Source organism: Penicillium vulpinum, assembly GCF_028829585.1.
Source record: "Penicillium vulpinum strain IBT 29486 chromosome Unknown utg000002l_segment0_segment0, whole genome shotgun sequence".
Classification (NCBI taxonomy): domain Eukaryota; kingdom Fungi; phylum Ascomycota; class Eurotiomycetes; order Eurotiales; family Aspergillaceae; genus Penicillium; species Penicillium vulpinum.
Window position 1 is genome coordinate 1,577,192 of NW_026643242.1, and position 18,212 is coordinate 1,595,403.

General features: G+C 48.7%; 6 protein-coding genes across 6 annotated transcripts; 5 read left to right on the plus strand and 1 right to left on the minus strand.

The window, feature by feature from the left end:
- Positions 1-207: 207 nt before the first annotated feature.
- On the plus strand, positions 208-4,337 carry N7479_003672 (putative cytosolic regulator Pianissimo; the record flags this gene model as incomplete). Its single annotated transcript, XM_057251369.1, has 4 exons — positions 208-1,971; positions 2,025-3,863; positions 3,915-4,075; positions 4,136-4,337. 4 exons carry the CDS (start codon positions 208-210, stop codon positions 4,335-4,337), a joined length of 3,966 nt encoding a protein of 1,321 aa, XP_057110694.1.
- A 935-nt stretch (positions 4,338-5,272) lies between these two features.
- N7479_003673 (Zn(II)2Cys6 transcription factor domain-containing protein) lies at positions 5,273-7,014 on the plus strand (the record flags this gene model as incomplete). The annotated part of the gene is made up of 2 exons (XM_057251370.1): positions 5,273-5,325; positions 5,376-7,014. The coding sequence occupies 2 exons, from the start codon at positions 5,273-5,275 to the stop codon at positions 7,012-7,014; spliced, it is 1,692 nt and encodes a 563-aa protein (XP_057110695.1).
- A 618-nt stretch (positions 7,015-7,632) lies between these two features.
- Positions 7,633-9,228, plus strand: N7479_003674 (Hydantoinase/dihydropyrimidinase; the record flags this gene model as incomplete). The annotated part of the gene is made up of 3 exons (XM_057251371.1): positions 7,633-7,815; positions 7,874-7,955; positions 8,006-9,228. 3 exons carry the CDS (start codon positions 7,633-7,635, stop codon positions 9,226-9,228), a joined length of 1,488 nt encoding a protein of 495 aa, XP_057110696.1.
- A 463-nt stretch (positions 9,229-9,691) lies between these two features.
- On the plus strand, positions 9,692-11,839 carry N7479_003675 (uncharacterized protein; the record flags this gene model as incomplete). Its single annotated transcript, XM_057251372.1, has 2 exons — positions 9,692-11,253; positions 11,506-11,839. 2 exons carry the CDS (start codon positions 9,692-9,694, stop codon positions 11,837-11,839), a joined length of 1,896 nt encoding a protein of 631 aa, XP_057110697.1.
- Positions 11,840-12,562: 723 nt separating this feature from the next.
- Positions 12,563-14,324, plus strand: N7479_003676 (uncharacterized protein; the record flags this gene model as incomplete). The annotated part of the gene is made up of 7 exons (XM_057251373.1): positions 12,563-12,676; positions 12,774-12,929; positions 13,027-13,159; positions 13,225-13,440; positions 13,493-14,079; positions 14,140-14,241; positions 14,298-14,324. The coding sequence occupies 7 exons, from the start codon at positions 12,563-12,565 to the stop codon at positions 14,322-14,324; spliced, it is 1,335 nt and encodes a 444-aa protein (XP_057110698.1).
- A 67-nt stretch (positions 14,325-14,391) lies between these two features.
- N7479_003677 (uncharacterized protein) lies at positions 14,392-15,753 on the minus strand (the record flags this gene model as incomplete). Its single annotated transcript, XM_057251374.1, has 1 exon — positions 14,392-15,753. The coding sequence occupies one exon, from the start codon at positions 15,751-15,753 to the stop codon at positions 14,392-14,394; it is 1,362 nt and encodes a 453-aa protein (XP_057110699.1).
- Between the last annotated feature and the right edge of the window lie 2,459 nt (positions 15,754-18,212).

Genomic DNA, 18,212 nt, shown 5'->3' on the forward strand with positions numbered 1-18,212 from the left:
CGATTTGACAGGTGGATATGGCCACTAGCATCTCCCTTTAATCATCAAGCGACTTGTGACTGCGCCCCTCCCTTACGCTTCCCCATACTGCCCTTGCTCCGCTCCGCTCGACCCTCCCGCTAAAACAAGCGACCTCAATGCAGCCATCCGATACTTAGAACACTTGTGATAGATGATAGCGAAGCCAGCAAGGCTAGATGGAGCTCTATGGCTTCCGGGCACAACTCAGCATACTCCGCGTCGACTCAGCATCGTGCACTGGGTGATGGACGCTCTTCGCTCAGTCAAGATGGCGGCTCCGCCGATGGGAGCTGGCAGGATAATATCCCCAATATTGGGAGGAACAGGCGGTCCGAGTCTGGAGGGAGCAGCAACATGGGCGGACGGGGAGGATCATTCGCGCCCTCATTAGCTCCCTCATTGGCACCATCCATTGGTGGACAAGGTAGCTTCAGTGCGGAGCTCAAAAGTTCGACTTCACGCAGTGCCACGCCCCGAGCGGACGGCCAATATAACAGACGTGCTAGCAGATCGATTGACGAGGAAGATTTCCACACAACCGAGCAACGACAGGCTTTCCTTCGAGACAGGATCGCGAGGGAACTGAAGATCAAGAGCGGAACAGAGAATATGCTGGAGGCACTACTAGCGAAACCACCGAAGCAAACCAAAGAGCAGCGTCTCAAGGTGGAGTCAGAATTGAGCTCATCAAACCGCAAGCTGGTCGAATTGCAGCATAAACTGGAAGAAGAAATATTACGTGCGCAGGCGCCGGCCTCGACTCCTCCACGCAGCAGCCGCCTTTCGAGCATTTTTCGAGCCAGCCCTATGCGCTCACCAACTCGAAACAATGATCCCGTTGGATCTGTCAATGGCGATGGGGAAGAAGGCGGCGAGGGTGACGTGGAGTCGCCAACCTATGTCCTCTCGGAAACGTTGCAGGCGTTGGAGATAGAGGGCATGTCCCCTGATTTCTATGTCGAGCGCGCCAACAGCTTGGTTGAATTGTTCAAACGGCATCCCACATTGAAGTATGACCTCGCATGGCCTGTTTTTGGCTTAAGGGTCCAGGTCATGCTTTTGAGCGACAGTAAAGAGGTGGTAGCTGCGGGTTATCGACTAACACGCTATGCCATCGCCGATCGCAAATCCTTACAAATCATCCGAACACTACATACCGATGAGCTCGTGATATTGTCACTGGTTAAAGAAACCAAGGCAAGCATTGAGAGGGAACAGGCATTGAAGTTTGTGAGAAGCTTCCTGGATGTCAAAGATGGTGTCCGAGAGATATCACGCGCTGTTGCGCGGACCATCGTCGCTGTTGCTGAACATCATGAGGATCGTCTTCGGAACATTTCAATCATGACCCTGGCTGAGATGTTGGTCAAAGATCCCGAGCTGGTTGCTTCTGCCGGTGGATTTGCTGCGTTGCATGATGCGCTCGCAGAAGGGACGTTCGGCGCCTCAGAGTCTTTGATATCGAGTTTCCTGCATGTTGTGGACACTCCTCGCAGTCGAAAGTTTCTCCAAGGGTCCGAACTTGAAGCCGTTCTCACGCCTTTCACGGATTCATTATCCGACACACTACGCAACGGGCGGTTAAAGTCTGCAGCGCGGGCAATTTCTGCGATGCTAAAGACTTGGCCCGGGTTGGTTATACTTGCCAGGCATGACTCACAACCGTTGCGTTCTCTCCTTGATTCGCTTCATTACAATGATCCCATAGCCCGAGACTTGATTATGGAGCTATTATTCGACGCTCTGCGAATAAAACCCCCCTCCTGGTCATCATCTTTCCTCGCGGGCAGACGACTCACAACTTATGGTAGAGTCTCGAATCTTCGTTCTGATCTTGAAACATCAAGAGCCAACCGCGCTTTCAACGACACTAATAGCAACAAATTTGATCTGACTGCTCATTTCTCTACTCTCATATTGGCCGGTTTGGTCGAGGCAGGGCTCCCAAAGGTATGCATTGTTTTTCCTAGATCTGGCTTAGTGCAATAGTTGACGAAATGTAGGTTCTCTCCGACGTCATTGAGGACGAAGCGGATCTCTCTCTCAGACGTAAAGCAACTCTGCTGTTGACCGAGGTTCTCAAGCTCGCCCATCATTCCTTACCCCAAGCTGTCAGCGCAAAGCTTCAAGTGCTTCCACACCTAATCCCACCTGCAATCGACTTTGAAACTGAGAATCATGACCTTTCAACCTCAACTATCTTCCAAATCGATAGTATCAATCGGACATTGGCTCGTTCTGGTGGATATCCCAGTGGGCAGGGCCGATACAACATGGAGACTGATTTATCGGTTTCTCTCCTTCCCGTTGAGCAAGGGAAAGACAAGATGAGTCCTTCCATGGACGAGACCCAGTTCCGTAATGCCATCCTGGAGACTCATGTCCTGAACACCGTCAACTTTAACAAGTGGAAGTGGGAAATTATCCATCGCCTAGTGGAGGGTCCTCTCACAAATCCAAAAAGAATGGACGAGGCAATCAAAGGCTCTAAGTTCATGAAACGTCTCATTGGGTTTTACCGGCCTTTCAAGTATCGCTTCTCCATGGTCTCAAACTCAAAGGCAAATCAACGATATGTTCGAACAGGCTGTGTTCTTATGCGCACTCTCGTTATGACCCCCGAGGGCACCAAGTATTTGGCTGAGAACAAATTCCTTCGCCAGGTTGCGGAATGTCTGGCGCAGCTAGACCGCATGAGTGGGCTAACTTCTGCGTCCCCGCTTTTCTCCAAAGAGCAGATGGCCACTACTCTAAGTGGAGGCTACTTCGCAATGCTAGGATCACTAAGTGGCGATGTCAACGGGCTGCTCATGATGGAACGATGGCATATGCTCAACATGTTTTACCACATCATTGAGCTGCAAGACCGGAATGACCTCATTCAGACTTTGTTAGGAAATATGGATTACAGCCGCGCAAGTCACCTCCGGGTCATGCTTTCCAAGGCTCTGACAATTGGTTCCAAGGAAATCCGGATCTTTGCGACGAGACTCCTGCGCAAATATGCCGTTGGAGATCTAATTCTTTCGCCTCACGTGGCGATTGGAAATGCAGAGTGGGTGGTCAAACTTCTTGTCACCCAGTTGTACGATCCCGAGGTCACGGTCTGCCAGGTTGCGGTAAAAATCCTGGAAGAGGCATGCAATCAACGGGATTATCTCGAGTTCGTGGTCAAATGTCGACCCTCCCTTGATCATCTAGGTGAAATTGGTGCACCGCTACTTCTCCGATTCCTGTCGACTTCTGTGGGATATCACTATCTAGATGGTCTTGATTACATCACCCAAGAGATGGATGACTGGTTCCTTGGCCGCAACGATAGCTATGTTGGTCTTGTTGAGGCTGCTCTTTCCCGAGCTTACGTCGAGCAACCACGACGTAGCAGCCTTGTCCCCGAGGATCTCGTAGATCTCCAGGATATTGGGCTGGTACCACCACATTTCTATCGAGAACTTGCTCGAACTGCCGAGGGGTGTAAGCTGCTGGAGCAGTCGGGTCATTTCAATGAATTTGCCTGGACGATTCGTGATTTCAGGCTGGATGAAGAAGATAATGAAATGCTTCTCAAGGCTAAAGGATGTCTTTGGGCTGTTGGTAATGTCGGCTCAATGGAGCTTGGCGCACCATTCTTAGATGCTGAGATCATCCAACGGATCGTGCAGATAGCAACCAGTGCAGGAGTTCTCACCATGCGAGGCACTGCTTTCTTCGTTTTGGGCCTGATCTCTCGCAGTCGACATGGACTTAAAGTCCTGCGGGGTTTGGGCTGGGATTCCGGTGTTGATCAAAAGGGAGACTCACTAGGACTTTGTCTCCCTACTGATTTCCGAAAATTGTTCTTGGTGAGTATCTTCCGTCCCTTCACCTTCGTCTCATTATGCTCATCCATCTAGATTTCATTCCCTGGCTTTGATCATAGATTGAAGCGAACTCCCAAGGAGAAACTCAAGGAAGCCACCACGGACTCCGATCCCGGCAATCAACGCATCTTGAAGTTGATCGTTGATATGGGGAACACAGTGCTCTCCAAACGAGCCGCTTCTGATCTTCACATGTAAGGCTCTCTGTTTTCATTCTGCGATTTCTCACATTTTCTCACAATTTTCAACCACAGCCTAAAATCCAAACAACCCGAGCGATTCCATCAAACCCATCTATTCCGCAAGACTCTATGCATCCTAGAGAGTCATCACTACAGACTCCCAGCTCGACGTTTTGCCTTGGACTTATTCGACAAGAGTGTCATGCGACGAATCGTCCTCGATGAAGATTCCGACTCGGAATCGGACTCGTCAGGTACTTCTCAGTCAGAATAAATTCCTTGATCATTTCCTCTCATTTTGAACTATCCTGTCTTGCCAATATACCCTGCAAGACGGCTGATTGGGTCTTTGGCTTTTTGTATTCTGAGCGACGATTTATGCATGTTCAATCTATGACTCTAAATTTTTTTGGATGCCTCATAACGCAGTATGTCGGAGTACAAAATTCTCAAATAGATGCCGACAAAAATCTTGACCTTCAGAAATTAGCACGTAGATCAGACAGGGTATCCTTTTGAGCATCATAGTTCGTCTCGTTTATACGGCCTTGAACCCTTTACTTTTCAACTTCAACTCACCTCTATGGTTGATCGTCCTTTAATAGGGCTAAGATAATGCTACTGGGTAACTTCCTGGTTGATATAAACTTCCTTTTGTGAACATCTGGAATTTTCATTGATCATGTTAAGTCGCTCAATCTCTCTTGCATAAACTCCAGGATCACCGCATGTGCCTCATCTGCCACAGGCAGACCGGGAAACACAGTAAAACCATGGGCGGCACCAGGGTATATCTTGACTATAGCCTCACCACCGGCGATCCTCCACTTAGAACTCATCGAGATCGTGTGATCAAGCAAGCGATCCTCTGTCCCGCACAGGGGGGCAACGATCCAACGGGAGAGGCCGCAACCAGTGCCTGAAGGTCCTCATATAGCGGGGATACATAAGGATGTTTGAGCTCGGCCATGCTCATGCCTGGTACATATATAGGATGAAGTTTTAGTTTCCAATGGGTTTGCTCCTTCCTATAACTAGATGTAGGTTAGGTCCTCCGTACACTAATTAGCCTCACTTTCCCGATCGGGTGCCCACGTTATGCCGCTTTATGAGGGCGGTCAAACTCCTACCAAGTATTCCACATCTCTAACCACATCCAGGCATAGGATCCAGACTTCTATGTCTTCATGAACCCATCTGCTTTCAGGTATGAGCCGCCGTATAGGGGCTGTCAAATCTCGACTCGGGTGCAAAACCTGCAAGTATGTTTCCGCTGCCGTTTTCAGAGTCCTTGAGCTCTGACCGCCCCCAGAATCCGAAGAGTCAAATGTGGCGAGGAGAAGCCAAGTTGCCTTCGCTGCTCTAGCACAGGACGGAAATGTGAATATGAGGATAGAGAGGCATCGCCTTGGATTACCTCCGCTCCCAGACACGCACTATCATTGTCTCAAAATGCAGCGCGGCGAGAATGTCGCGCATTTGAATATTACTTTCAACACGTGTCTCAACATCTTGCAGGTGGATCAGATGTAGATTTCTGGACGGGAGTTGTTCCGCAGATCTGCCGCAGTGAACCCGTTGTGTGGGACGCAGTGATTACAATTAGCGCATTGTACGAAAATCCGAGGCAGTGTGTGGACTTTCATTTTTTGAGGGGTCGCCGAAATGAGGCATATTTGCTTAATCATGCCCAGCAGGAAGCATTGATATGGTATTCGCGATCGATATCTGGTGTTTCCTCGCAGATCCAGCGAGGAAATACAGATCCTTACATTGCACTCATCAGCTGCGCACTATTTATCTGCGTCGAGACAATCCAAGGACGTATGGAGAAGGCCTTGGAGCTTTACCGACAGGGTATCATTTTGATGCTTGACCTCCATGCCCAAATCGCTCATGGAGGAGTATCCACCAGTAAGGCTGTTCTGTTAAAACGCAGCATTGCTCCATTATTCCTACGGCTAGGCACAAGTTCCCTGACCATTTCAGGGGCTCAGTTTTCTATGGAACCTTTTGCCTTTGTAGAAACAAACATGAGTGCTGGCTTTGCATCCGTCGATTCCGCAAGGACCACTATCTCTGCCCTGGCTGCGGAGGCTATCCTCTTTGAGCGTGAGGCAAACTTACACCTCAAGGAAGTTGGTGCAGATTCCGCTGTAAGCCCAGAAATGGCCGCGAAAAAAGAAGCGCTCCAAGCCCGTCTCGCTGAATGGCATCGGGAATACACCAATATTTGCCAAAGCAACAGCTCTGCACCCGCTGTCCCCATGTACCCAGAGCCTATCCTGCTTACATACCATGCTGCTGCGTTGATTCTAGTGACAGGATGCCTAAGGCAACAGGAAACCGTTTTCGATTTCCATTTTGAAGACTTTGTCACTATCGTCGAGCAGTCTAGGTTGATTCTCAATGCCTCAGCAGGTCCTAATGGCACCCAACCACCATTTACATTTGAGATGAGTGTGGGTGTCCCTCTCGCTATGACTGTGATGAGATGTCGGGACCCAAACATACGGCGAAGGGCTTTGGATCTATTGCGACTATCACCTCCAATACAAGGATTTTTCAAATGCGCCCCTGTGGCTCTTTTGTCAGAAGTATTGATGAAACTGGAAGAGGGCTATAGCCTTGCTCTGAGGCAGGAGAACACAGTAGCACCTTCGCACAAAATTACCGACAACAATGTTTTAATCGGCCTACCAGTCGCCATAACAACGGATGAGACAAACAGGTCACAAGCAGCCCTCATCCCCGAAGAGGCTCGTATACATGACTATGGTATCTTCAGATTGAATGAATGGCAACCTTCGTGGATCACTGAGGAAGATCTCGCACCGTTTCCCCACGGTTCAAACCAACTATATTTGGGGTTTTCAAGAAATCAATACGACAAGGAAAGCAGCACTTGGCGGCCGATTTCTCAATGTATACCCTTAGAGGCCAGTTTTTAAATGATCGGATCTCTCATGTCTCATATTCATTTATATCGTTAAGTATTTGAAATCTTATACAAAAATGAGCACTTGAACCGAGCACAAGTGCGTTTTATCTTATCCAACCCGTGCTAGGGCCATAAGGATTGATGGCTCCGGCCCAGCCCGACAAAGTCAACATTTCACAGCCTCATCGTGGATTCTATCAGAATCCTTATCAAATTGCGAAATTGAAGCGGTGCCGTTTAGTAGTTGAATCTGTAGGGAGTGGGTAAACAGCTCAATTGACTTGGTGGAGCAGGATCAAAAAACGGCAAGAGGTGACTAAAATGGAAAGAGAAAGCCATCTCGGCCTGAAATCCGATGTACAATATAGATCCATGTGAATATGGATGTACACAGGTCCACCTGGTATCAATTGATGTAGTCATCAGATAGCTTATCTACTGAGCATCCATGTGTGGATAACATTTCCAACAACATACTAGGTGCATCGAATTAGCGTATCATTGTTCGCCGATGCCCCCGCCTTTTCGATAACAATGCCGACGTTTTGGAGTGGCCCCTCTTAATGGCTTGATAGTCCAAAAAAATATCGAGATTCATTTTGACATTCTTGCCTTATTTCTCTTCAATATGCCCGAATTGAATCTGGAGCTAGATCTTATTGTGCTGAACTGCACTTTGGCCACTGTTGAAGAAATTGTGCAATGCGACATTAGTGTCAAAGACGAGAAGATTCACTCAATTGTCCCACAAGGATCATTGACTGGCTCAAAGGCCAAAAAAATCATTGATGCCAAGGGAGCTCTGGTTACGGTTGGCTTTTCCCCCTATCACGAGTGAACCCATGGCCGTGTGCTGACTTTCTTTGAAGCCAGGAGGAATCGATGCCCATGTTCACCTTCAGGAGCCGCCTCTCTTTGGACTCGGCTCCACTGCAGATGGCTTCGAGTCTGGTCAGTACAGAGGCGATGATTGACATGTTCATCAATTTGACACATCCTAGGCACCCGCTCCGCGATTGCGGGAGGTACAACAACCATTGTAGCATTTGCACCTCAACGGAAGCATGAAGAGAGTGTTCTCGCAACCCTAGCTAGCGCTCAAGAGCGCGCTCATGAACAGTGCTACAGCGACTACTCGTTCCATCTTATCATCTCCAACCCATGCGCAAACACGCTTGCAGAGTTTCCAGCCTTCCGAAAGTTGGGTATCTCCTCCGTCAAGATATACATGACCTACGAAGCTTTGCGCCTCAACGACGAGCAATTTTTGGATGTCTTGTTCCAATCCCGTCTACACAAGGTCACAACTATGGTGCATGCCGAGAATGACTCTGTGATTTCGTGGATGACCAAGAAACTACATGAGCGCAATTTGTACGCACCAAGGTACTTTACTGCTTCTCACCCCGCTGCCGCCGAAATTGAGGCAAGCTACCGTGCAATCTGTCTTTCCGAGTTTATTGATACTCCTATCTTAATCGTACATGTTTCTAATCCTCGAGCTGTCGAGAACATTCGACAAGCCCAGGCAAACGGGCTTCCAATTTATGCCGAAACTTGTCCTCAATATCTATTTCTCAGCAACGAAAACGTGGATTTGCCTGGGCTCGAGGGGGCAAAATGTGTTTGCAGTCCACCGCTGCGCAACAAATCTGACCAAGAGGCTATTTGGGCGGGTCTCGAGGACGGGACATTTACCATTCTTTCGTCCGACCACTGCCCGTTTAACTTCGATGCCGCTGGCAAAGGATCGAGTGTAACCGCAGAACACCCTGATGGGCAATTTCACCTGGTTCCCAATGGATTATCTGGAGTCGAGACCCGAATGCCATTGGTCCTTTCGGCCGATCGACTTAAGATACAAAGATATGTGGAGCTGACATCGACCAACCCGGCCAAATTGTATGGCATGTACCCGAAGAAAGGCGCTCTTATCCCCTCGGTCAGTGATGCCGACTTCGTCATCTGGTACCCCGAAGGGGATCTTGATATGACTATCACCAACGACATCCTTCACCACGACGTTGACCACACTCCATTTGAGGGACACAAGGTAAAGCAGTGGCCGCGCTACACTGTACTTCGTGGACAAGTAGTTTGGGACCGGGAAGATGGAGGTGTTGTGGGTAGTCGAGGCTATGGTCAGTTTTTGCATCGCGCGGAGAGCATGTTGGCGGGTAGTAGGAGTGAGGGGTCTTGGGACGTTGAGACCGCGTGGGTTTAGTAGATAGGTATATATGTCTTCAATGCAGCCGTAAATTCCATAATCTAGAACCTAGTTTCTTCAACAATCAAATCTCTAAATTCACCATGTATTTGACGAGCTTGTGGTATGTATGTACACGGTTAATTTAATGCTAACTAAATTGGGCCAAGCGTTGTCATTTCGGTTATGGTGTTGTGCTTTTCATCCGTTCGAAAATAATTAAAGGTGTTGCAAAAGTAAATTTGAGAGGTAAAAATATCTAAATTATGATTGTATTTCCTGGACAATCTTAGGCTGAGCTGGTATAAAAGTATAGCAGTATCTCACCGGCTAAACGATGTACCGTGACACCAGGGGAACTATGGATGGTCCCGAGATCACCTCATTATCTAAAGTTGACCCGCATCTGGGCACGTGCAGATAGCGCATCCCCCCCAACCCCGAGCTTCACTTGACCAACGCTGAACTAATCCCGACCGTAATGGAGAGCTCAGATGTCTTAAGCTCGGAAGAGTATAAATCTAGCGATACGCCATATCTACCTCATCTCGTCATTCAGTTGATCCAATGCCAACAGTGCTCCCGCCCCTTGCGAAGTCCGCTCCGCCTACCATGCGGGAATTCGGTGTGTCGGGAATGTTTACCCGCCTTTCGGCCGCGGACTGGTATTACTTACCCCGTGACTGAGGGGAGGGACCAGGAATTTACATGTTTTTGGAAAGGAAACAAGGCGTGTGCTGGGGAGCATTGTGTTGGAGATTGTGGCGCTGATGTGCTGCTTGGAAAGCTGGTTGGTCTTTTTGGAGAGATACTGGGGTCAGAGGCAAACAACTTGCCTCAAGATTGGTCTCAGGATGACGGACTAGTACTGCGGTGGAAAACCGAGAGGCAGAATCAAAACGGAAGTGAACAGTTGCAGCGGCATGGGTTGCTCGGAGGGATCTATAACCTGGCACTGGAAGGCCGGCTCCCGTCTGACGCATGTGAGGTTATCTATGGAGATTCTACAACCCCAGCCGAAATAATAGAAGCGCAGGATATTATTCACTTCCAGACACTGCGAGACAGTCTCCGCGCTGAGTTAGACTGTCAGGTTTGCTATTCACTCGTTCTGGATCCGATGACCACGCCCTGTGGCCACACTTTCTGCCGAAAATGTGTCTCGCGGGTCTTGGACCATACCGATCTGTGTCCCATTTGTCGCCGGAAGCTAGGCATGCCGAACGATCTACAGTCGGAGCCCATAAATCAGGCTGTGGCTCAGCTCATCGACTTCTTTTTCCCCGACCAGATCTCAATCAGGCGGGAGACCAGTGCCCAGGATGAGATAGGCCCGGATTACGAGAAGAACTTGCCACTTTTTGTATGCACTCTAGCATTCCCGACAATGCCGACTTTCCTCCATATCTTTGAGCCCAGATACCGACTTATGATTCGGCGAGTTCTTGCAAGTGGAAATGGGAAGTTCGGCATGGTCATGTACAACCGGCAAGGGCGGGTGCAGATAGGTCGGCTGGGTGACGCACCCTTTATGCCACACGGAACGCTTTTGAAGATCGAGCGATTTGAGCTGCTTCCAGATGGCCGCAGTCTTGTGGTGGCTACAGGTGTGTCGCGGTTCAAGATCATTGATTCGGGAATGCTAGATGGCTATTATGTTGCCAAAACAGAGCGTGTAGATGATATTTCGCTCGCAGAAGAGGAGAGGCTTGAGTCGATCGAGACCTCAACACATGGTGTAAATGCTCTGCTAGAAGAGAATGGATCCGGTCCTCCTTTGGGCTCAATGCCAACTCAACAGCTACTCCTTTCGGCACAAGAGTTCATCAACAATCAGCGCAGAGCTGGGGCCCCTTGGTTGCACCCGCGCGTCATGCTAGCATATGGGCCCGTCCCCACAGACGCAGCCCGCTTCCCATGGTGGTTTGCAAGCATTTTGCCCATATCCGAAGAAGAGAAATATCCCATAATCGCCGCTACAAGTGTTCGAGCGAGACTGAAGATCTCGGCAAAATGGGCGAGACAACTCGAAGCTCGAGACTGGTAGGTACAACATATTTTCTCCCTGTTGATTGCTATTCTGATATTTTCGATCAGGTCTACTCGCTCATCACTCTTCTCTGTCTTATGACTATCCGTCCCTCTCCTCATCTTCTGCATCATCCCTCTATTATTGAGACCATTATCGGGGGTCTTCACCTCGATATCGCCGAATGTATTCACCTCGTTAACACCGTTTTCTTTCTCGGTCTCGGTCTCCTTTGGCGGCTCTGGGACTTCGTTCCCTGATATTAGCTCGCAAATATCTAATGAAGGTGATCAAACGCGCGACATTGGCCAGCAACAGCAGAAAGATGAAGTGTATGTCCATCAAGGATTTGTGATTGGTGCATTCCTAGTGATCTTCCTCGCTCAGGTTGGGTTTAACTTTCTGTATGCCGTTCGAACCGGAAGACGCAGACGACGGTTTCTGGAAATGCAGTTTCCACAACCCCTGCCACAGCGGCATCAGGAACAAGACCCTGGCTTGAATAGAGAGCCTGAGAACAATACGAGTACCGCAGAGGAAAGTGCACAAGATGATGGGGAGGCACGCCCCGTCACAGGAAACGCTCCTGGTGTTGGATAGTGGGATCCGACATGTCCAATATCCAAAATTTACCCCAATTTGGTCCTAATACTTCTAGCATCTGCTACTCACAAGCAATATACCCCCCCCCTTGACGAAGCTTTACGATATTTCTGTTTTTCTTTTTCTTTGTCTATCTGTCACTTTATCCAGGATTGTTGTACATAGAAGCCTTCATCGAGGCTCAACATGTTGATTTCTATATCTTCTTCAATGGCATACTCCGAGAAAGGAAATTTGAGAATCTAAGGAAAGAGCGTACCTAACTGTTCAGGGCTTCATTTTAGCTTGGCGTGTATCGTGTATGACTTGATTTGAATAATTGGACGTAACGCTGAGGAACTTGAGAATCCGAGTCCCCGAATGGCCGGAACTCCGCCAAAACTCCGTGGAGTTTTGCATATTAAGGCGCGCCTGCTTTACATTCAATGTATGGGAGCTATAGGTAACACCTAGGCACCTGGAGTGAGAATAAAAAAACTCCCAAGGTTGGAATATGAAAGTGCTGCTAGTATTATTATTGCGGCTCTAGGAGGGCTGCCCACTTTGTATAGCTTATGTAATATGTGTATTTTGTCTCCGCGTCTTCTTCATCGATCGAATCCCGAACAGCCAATAGCGCGCCATAAGTTCAATGAGATAGATAAATTGATATCTACATATCAATCCTATACTTAAACCTATTTGACCCTTATCAAGAGGCTAAACAGCACTAACACACCGATGACGTCGCTCTCATTATCGCTAGGCCCGCCAACCTTAGTCCGACTCCACGACGCCTTGATATGCCTGTCCAAATTCAGCGAAACAGTCGCCATCGAAGCAGAACCTGAAATCGTAGGTTTTTTTTTTCTTCTCGCTTTCTTGGGGGTGGATCAGTTCGGTCCAAATTCCGAAAACCAGCAAATAAATGTTCTAGCTAACTGTACCCCAGCTCCGTCTCAGTGCGCTCAATTCCACCAAGACGGGGTTTGCCTCCTTCACGTTCGAGAAGGAGGAATTCTTTGAAGCGTATTATTTTAACTCCAGCAATGATGGCAGGAGTGGCAGTGCCCCGCTGAACCGATTCTTCTGCCAGATCTACATAAAAGTGAGTACCTCGGTTTTTCTTTTCTCCCTTGGATGCCTATCTCACGGCATGTCTACGGGTGATTATCTTCCTTGCTTTATGCTGATATCGAATCCAGGCACTTCTCTCCATATTCCGTGGGAGGGTTGATAAAAACAAGGACACGGCCGTTGAACGCTGTGACATGGAATTGCATGAAGATCTACAACAAACTGAATGTAGACTGACTGTGAAGATGATATGTGGACTAGGTAAGACACCCTCGTATAGAGCTATCTTTCTTGGTTATATTACATATCTCTAACGCTATGTCTAGGCGTGATCAAGTCATACAAGTTGACCTACGAACCAGCGGCAATTCAGCATGCTGTCTTTGACAAATCCAAAGCTACCAGCATGTGGGCTGCCGATCCACGGTTCCTCAAGCAACTCATTGAGCACTTTAGCTTATCTGCCGAGCAGCTGGACATGTACTCCGATTCCGGCAGGGCGGTGTTCACAAGCTTTACAACAAAGATCACCGAGGGCAAGGGTATAAGTTCGCCATCAAAGCTCAAAGGTCTAGCTGACTAACAACCCAACAGAAATACTCAAACACCCAGTTCACACTTCTGTAGCAGCAGACAATCGTGACTTCCAAGAGTACTTGGTCGAAGAGAACATGCATGTCGCGATCAACCTGAAAGACTTCAAAGCCGTAGTTGCGCACGCCGAAACGGCAAACGCCACGGTAACAGCACGTTACACCCGGCCCTGCAAGCCTCTGCAACTGGAATACCGTTTCGAAGGCATCAGCGCAGAATTCACAGTCATGACCCGCGGCCAGGCAGACAGCGAAGACGTCCCCATGTCAACCCGAGCGACGATCCCACGGCAAACGCCTACTGTTCCAATTTCAGCGGTTAGGCCACGCGATACTCGCCCATCGGTGATACCAAGTGCACAGATGCCCCCGCCGCCACCGCGAAGCAGATCGATCCGCCCTCTAAATGGATCATCTACACAGGAGAATCTGAGCCAGAGGGCTAGTGTAGATCGACCGGCGGCATCTGGACTTTCGATGGAATTCGATAGCCTGTTTGTGCCTGCTGATGATGACCGGCAGTGGGATGAGATGAATGAAGAAGAGGAACCACAGGATATTCTTGGATGGGATGCGTCGGGAACACAGGTATGTGGTTGTTTTTTGCACCTCTGGTCGGTATGGATGGGTGGCTAACCAAATGCCCAGGACGCATTCGGGGCATCTATTCGCGACGCAGAGCCTTCCTTCTCGAAGCAGGATGAGCCGGACGATGAGATGGGTCTCCCGCCGACACAGCGTTTGTCTCAGGTATGTGAATTCCGGCTCTTGCGAAACTTTGATGCACGCATGCTGATAGGTGATAGGTTCGCCAATATGGTCTTTTCGACTGAGCAAAGAGCCATGTTAGGGTTAGTGCAGTTGTCACCAACTTTCGGCACTCCTAGATCCCAAAGCCGATCATGTCACAATCATCCAGCTAGTCGCACACCCTGCTCCAACCCCGACAACCTTCCCATCCTCCCCCACAGCCTTGGGGAGCGAAATCACATTATATGTACCCGATACATTCCCCTGGGAATCAGTATCGGGCCCACAGTTCCCATGCTCGCCCCATCCAAACGCCGCCACTCGACCATCTCCTAGGAGAGCAAGGGCATGCTCACTACCAACAGCGAGTTTAGCGGGAGGTGGAAGATCCGGCGGTGGAAGTTGGCCGCGATCATTGCGCCCCCAAGCAACAATGGAACCACCAACAGAATCAGAATCAGAATCAGAGTTTGTCTGTGCATCCGATTGAGACCTAGTCCATGAGGCTTCGGCCGACGGCCCCGCCCGTCCCAGCCCAGGCGCAGCATGTACATAAACTCCATGCCAACTAGCCGCAATACCACTATAGCAATAACAGATAGTACCTCTGCACCCTCCATATTCCTCTAAACCTCCATCCCCATGACCCCGCCCCGCACGCAAAGATAAACTCTCCGGCACACCCACCACTCCCCACCGATTCCCCTTATCCCCAAGAACAACAAACTGCCCCCGCCCCGAGACAACCGTAAATTCCCTCCCGCAAGCAACAGCCTCCGCAAAAAACGGCACACAAATCTTCACAGGCGAATAAGCAATCCTAGCCTCTCGATTTTCCCTCCCGAGCTGGCCCTTCCGCGCCCCGCCCCAACCATAAACATCTCCATTAGAGAGCACAGCAACCGAGTGAGCCATCCCGCTTGCCAGCGCTGTGATCTTCAAACCAGCTGGCGGGAAGGAGGGGATACATGTCCCCGGGACGGGAGTGGATGTGCTTTGTCCTAGACCTAGTTCACCCTTAGGCGAGGAGCCGAATACGAAGACCCGATCTTCTGTATCGGGTTTGTCTCCATGGTGAGCGACGTTACTGTTACTGCTTCTTGGCACAGAAGCTACAGCAATCGTGCCCTCCCACGTCGCGGAAACATGTTTGAACTTGGATACTTCTGTGTCGGAGGTTGCGTCTGAGAGAATTATTTGACGAAAGCGCAGGATTTTTCCTTCATTGTTGTCGGACTCGTGCCCGTTTTTGGTTGGCCTGTGCGGCCCGCACCGTCCGTCTGTATTACAGCCGGCGGCGTAGATGGAGCCGCTGGTTGTTAGGAGGAGGGTGTGGTTTCCACCTGCTGCGATGGTGACGATTTCGGATTCATCTGTCAGATTGGTATTAATGGTGGTTGTTTGTGATTCTTGTGGCTGCTCGAAGAGACATTGCGTTGGCGTGGAGACGTCTTCTTCGTGGCCGATGCCGAGTTGGCCTGATCCATTAGAGCCGAAGGCATAAAGTCTCATGGTTTTTTTTTTCTTTCTTTTTCTGGGGTTTTATGTTTGGGATATCATCGAATTTGATCAAGTGTGTGGTGCATATGGGTAGATATACCGAATAGTAATGTCTGACACTAGAACCCATTTGAGTGCTCACCTCCTGCCGCTTTTTGATGAGTAAAACTGAGCACGTTCTTGGGTACAGATGATCACTAAGTATTATCTAATCATTGTGTGTAGCCAGCCAATGGGTAACAGGACAGTCTATTAGCGCTACTGGTGGCCTCCAGATGCTGTAGACACAACACGTCATATTATTTGATCCTCCTGTACGGAGTATTTAAGCAGGACCGGTCCGAAATTCAGGGGGTTTTCATGCTTGAAATTAATTAGGCTAAAATTGGATTACAGGGCGGAATTGCTATGTGATTTGTCACGTGACTCGTTTGTTTGCTCTAGCTTTTCATCCTTGGCATCCATCTATCCAGAGACTGATTGTTTTTCCTGATCTGCCTCCTCCTCTATTTACAACAAGATATTCTATTTGGTTGCCTGCTAATTATTTCGTGGATTTGGTCCATTTCTGGTGACTAGATGGGAATTCGGTGATCTCCATCCCATTCGAGTAGACTTTTCGACTCTTCTGAGCAGTATATGTATCGTATAGTCTCCTTTTTGAAGGGGCTCATTCGTCCTGAACGCCTATCACGCTGAGTGTCGGTCTATGAATCGATAATTTCCCCGTGGGATCTAGCTTGTCTAGCTCTTTGAGAGAAAGATCTAATTCCGTCGGACTTTGCAATGGCAAATCGGCAATACCAGGCGAGAGTCCAAAGAGCGGTGCGGGACCAGAGAAAAGTACTGCGAATTGCCAGTGTTGGCTCCAGAGCATAGAATCCAAAATACCCTCGTAGCTCTCTATTTTTTCGCCCTTTTCTTGAATTTTTTGGCGTCTCTGAGACTCAAACAGGACAGAGGCGCTTAGTCTTGCCCCTTAACTGAAGCCTAAAAGACCAACCCATGGTCTACACCCACCAGATCCATCGTCTTCGGCCATTGCATCTTCAAGGCACCTTCGGGTCGCTTCTATGTGGTACTTTGGCTTGAGTACCCGATGTGAGGGAGACCATCGAAATCATCATCGAAAGGGATCAGCGCTTCCATAGACGAGTAGCATTCCCGGCCCGGCTTCACAGAAGAAAGGACCGTTGGCAAGACAAAGCGAAAGGACGAGGATAACCTTTCGCGGAAAACTTGCGTCTGAAGAAACAACACACCCGCGTTCGAGCCAACCCCTAGGTCATTGTTAGATTTAAAAAAATATATATACCACGAGATTGGTACACCATTCAACCGGTTCAACTGTATGGTGAATGACGTACCGTGGAGGCAAAGGATTCGAGGTAGCTAGAGTGTATCACCTATAGTTGGCCAAAAGTTATCTCTAGCCTCTAAATTGGCATTAATGCTAAGTAAATTTTTAGCTCCCAATATTATTTATAGAAGCTGCCTGATTCATTACAGCTCTGATTCAAGATGTACACACTGCGTACAACATATTTGATTTGGGCAATATCAAGACCTCTCGAGTCCCAAATTCGAAATAGTGTGACGTGTCATGTCACAGAGGGAGTACCAGCAGTAGTTCTCAGTAATTCCTGATGGTTCGAACAAGGGTACACGCATGACGACATAGCAAACGATTCAATGCTTTTCCATTGGCTCTTGTCCTCTATCTTAGCTACGTACAGGAATTGAAAGCTGAAATCAAAAGGTCAACATCCGCCAGGAAATGTGGCTGTAATTTTGGCTGGCGCTATCCACACGGCTCTATGTGGGCCCGGGGGCGTAACTGGCGTTTTATACTCCGTAGTTTTTGTTCTTTGAGAGTGGTGAACAGACCTTATAGGGAAATTTTATAGATATACGGTTTAGAATCTTGTTCTGAATAATATATAGCTTTACACAACAACATACATATGTATGTATTTTGAATGAATTACCCCATAAGGCCCGAAGAGCTATGCGACGACTACAAGTGTGAATCATGTTACCTTAGCAGATCGTGGAGGCGATAGATCACTGATCATCACATCCCCTCTCGCATTTGATTCTCTCTATGTTCGCCTTGTTCGCCTTGTTCGCCTTTTGACTCTCAGAGCGTTTCTACCATCCCCTTGCCGGCCTTGTCACAATGGACGGCCTGGATCTCTCCTCAATGGATATGAACGTATACCGTGATCAAGTAGCACTCGTGAATCAAGAGCCCACACTATTCCAGGGTCCCATCCGAGATAATTTCCTCCTCGGACTGGAGACGAGCTGCAAGGACGCACATATCCTTGATTTTAACCATTCACTCCCGTAAGCAATTCCCAAAATCACATCACTAGTAACAACTGACTTTATCATGCAGTCTCGAATTTGATACTATGTGTTAAGGAAAGGAAAACAACTTTTCCGGCGGTCAGAAACAGCAACTAGCA